General features: G+C 46.6%; 1 protein-coding gene across 1 annotated transcript; it reads left to right on the top strand.

Annotated features, from left to right (window-relative positions):
• Positions 1-620: 620 nt before the first annotated feature.
• LOC308634991 (olfactory receptor 10W1-like) lies at positions 621-1,561 on the top strand (the record flags this gene model as incomplete). The annotated part of the gene is given in 2 exon segments (XM_081269246.1): positions 621-1,032; positions 1,035-1,561. Coding segments are annotated over 2 exon segments (939 nt in total).
• Between the last annotated feature and the right edge of the window lie 732 nt (positions 1,562-2,293).

Genomic DNA, 2,293 nt, shown 5'->3' with positions numbered 1-2,293 from the left:
TATGTAAATGACATGAGAAATAATCTAATGTATTATTGAATTTGGAAAAGGAAAGGAGATGAATTGAAAGAGACACCTATCTTTAGCTTGGAGAACAGAGAGCTAGTCAGATTCCAGATGTTTTAGATATTTCTGACACTAGTCCCCATGTTTGTGACACTGACTTGGGTTTATATGAATGATTTCTACTGCAAGTAGTAATTCAGGATAGAGATTTTTTTTTCAAAGACACATTAAATAACAAAAAAATATTAAAATTTGGCAGTTGAAACAGTAGTTATTTAGTTCTGCTCCCTTTCAATTTTCTTCATATTCTCTCACATAATTGGACCCAGCTCTGGGCAGTTAGAAATTGAAGTGCAGATACTTCTATGGAAGGATTTCATAAGAGTGGGCAAAAACCAAGAATTAGTCCTGATCCTTCTTGTTTTCACTTCCAGCCTTGGAAATTACCTTCACGGCTCAGAGTGCAAACACATCACCGGGGTGATGATACATCACCTGTCTGACCCTTCCTTCTGTCCTGTGACCTCAGAGAGCAAGCTGTAGCTCAAGGACCTGGGGGAACCAGTCTGATCCTTCCTTCTGTCCTGTGACCTCAGAGAGCAAGCTGTAGCTCAATGACCTGGGGGAACCACTCGGTGATGATGCAGTTTGTGTTCCTGGCCTACCCCTCCTGCCCAGAGCTGCGAGTCCTGTCCTTCCTGGGGGTCAGCATGGCTTATGCACTTATCATCACCGGGAATGTCCTCATTGTGGTGTCCATCCAGGCTGAAGCCCGCCTCCATGTGCCCATGTACTATTTCCTGGGCAGCCTCTCAGGGGTAGAAATGTGCTACACTGCTGTGGTGGTGCCCCACATCCTGGCCAACACCCTGCAGTCAGAGAAGACCATCACCCTCCTGGGCTGCGCCACTCAGATGGCCTTCTTCATTGCACTTGGCAGTGCAGACTGCTTCGTCTTGGCTGCCATGGCCTATGACAGATATGTCGCCATTTGTCACCCCTTGCAGTACCCTCTCATCATGACTCTGATTGTGTCCGCCTGGTGGTGGCATCTGTGGTCACCGGCTTGTTCCTGTCCTTACAACTGGTGGCCTTCATCTTCTCTCTGCCATTCTGCCACGCTCGAGGTATTCAGCACTTCTTTTGTGATGTGCCACCCGTCATGCAACTGGTGTGTGCCAACAGCCACTTCCACGAGCTGTCAGTGCTGGTGGCAGCCACACTGGCCATTGCCGTGCCTTTCTTCCTCATCGCCACCTCCTACGCCTTCATAGCGGCCACTGTGCTCAAGATGCACTCTGCAGCTGGCCGCCACAGGGCCTTCTCCACCTGCTCCTCCCACCTCACTGTGGTGCTGCTGCAGTATGGCTGCTGTGCCTTCATGTACCTGCACCCCCGCTCCAGCTACCACCCCCAGCAAGATCAGTTCATCTCACTCGTCTACGCACTGGGCACCCCAATGCTCAACCCCCTCATCTACACTCTGAGGAACAGCGAGATGAAAGGGGCCATTTGGAAAGTGCTTACTAGGAACTGTGGCTCCCTGAAAGTCTAGGACAGGGGAGGGTATGGCCTATCAGACCAGGGTTCGGTTCCAAAGCGTCAATATGCCTATACGGCTGGATTTCTCTCAGCTGATGTTCAAGGAAATTTTTTAAATTCACATAAATTATATAAAAACTGTTTATATAACATAAAACTAAGTGCCGAAGACCTTTAAAAGATTTCTACCATTTGACTCAATAATTGCTCTTCTAGTAAATAAATAAAGCAAATGAACATTACATCATACAAACTAACAAGTATGAGAGGGTGCAGCTAGAAAGAGACAGCTCATTCCATGGGTTTTAACTTTTTTAAGAAATTCAAGAATGGAATTGTCTCCAGCAGTTATGGATAAGGAAACCAACAGGGACTTTCACACCAGCAATAGCAGGAAGTCATTGTCACTCCTAGACTCCAAAGGCAAACTTAAGTCTCAGTGTTATCAGACACCAGTGAGAGCTGATGCATGGGGGGAGGGAAACCACCAGGAAGAACTGTGACTTTAGAGAGAAAAAAGCCACTATGGACAAAACTATGGTCAGGAATGGAGAGAGCAGAGAGAGAAATACCACAACCTCTTTCTGCTCAAAACCTTCTCTCTCTCACATGGGTGACTCTGGCCACAGGTATCAGCTTATTGGGGCACAGGAAGGGCACAGAAAGACCTTCGTAGTTAGGGATCAACAGAGAACAAGTAGAACAAAATTGCTTATTATGGTATTCTATGTAAGAATGAAAATAT

Source organism: Spermophilus citellus (assembly GCF_964194105.1).
Source record: "Spermophilus citellus genome assembly, chromosome: 2".
NCBI lineage: Eukaryota > Metazoa > Chordata > Mammalia > Rodentia > Sciuridae > Spermophilus > Spermophilus citellus.
The sequence above is the reverse complement of the archived record's forward strand: the minus strand, read 5'-3'. Positions and strand labels throughout refer to the sequence as shown.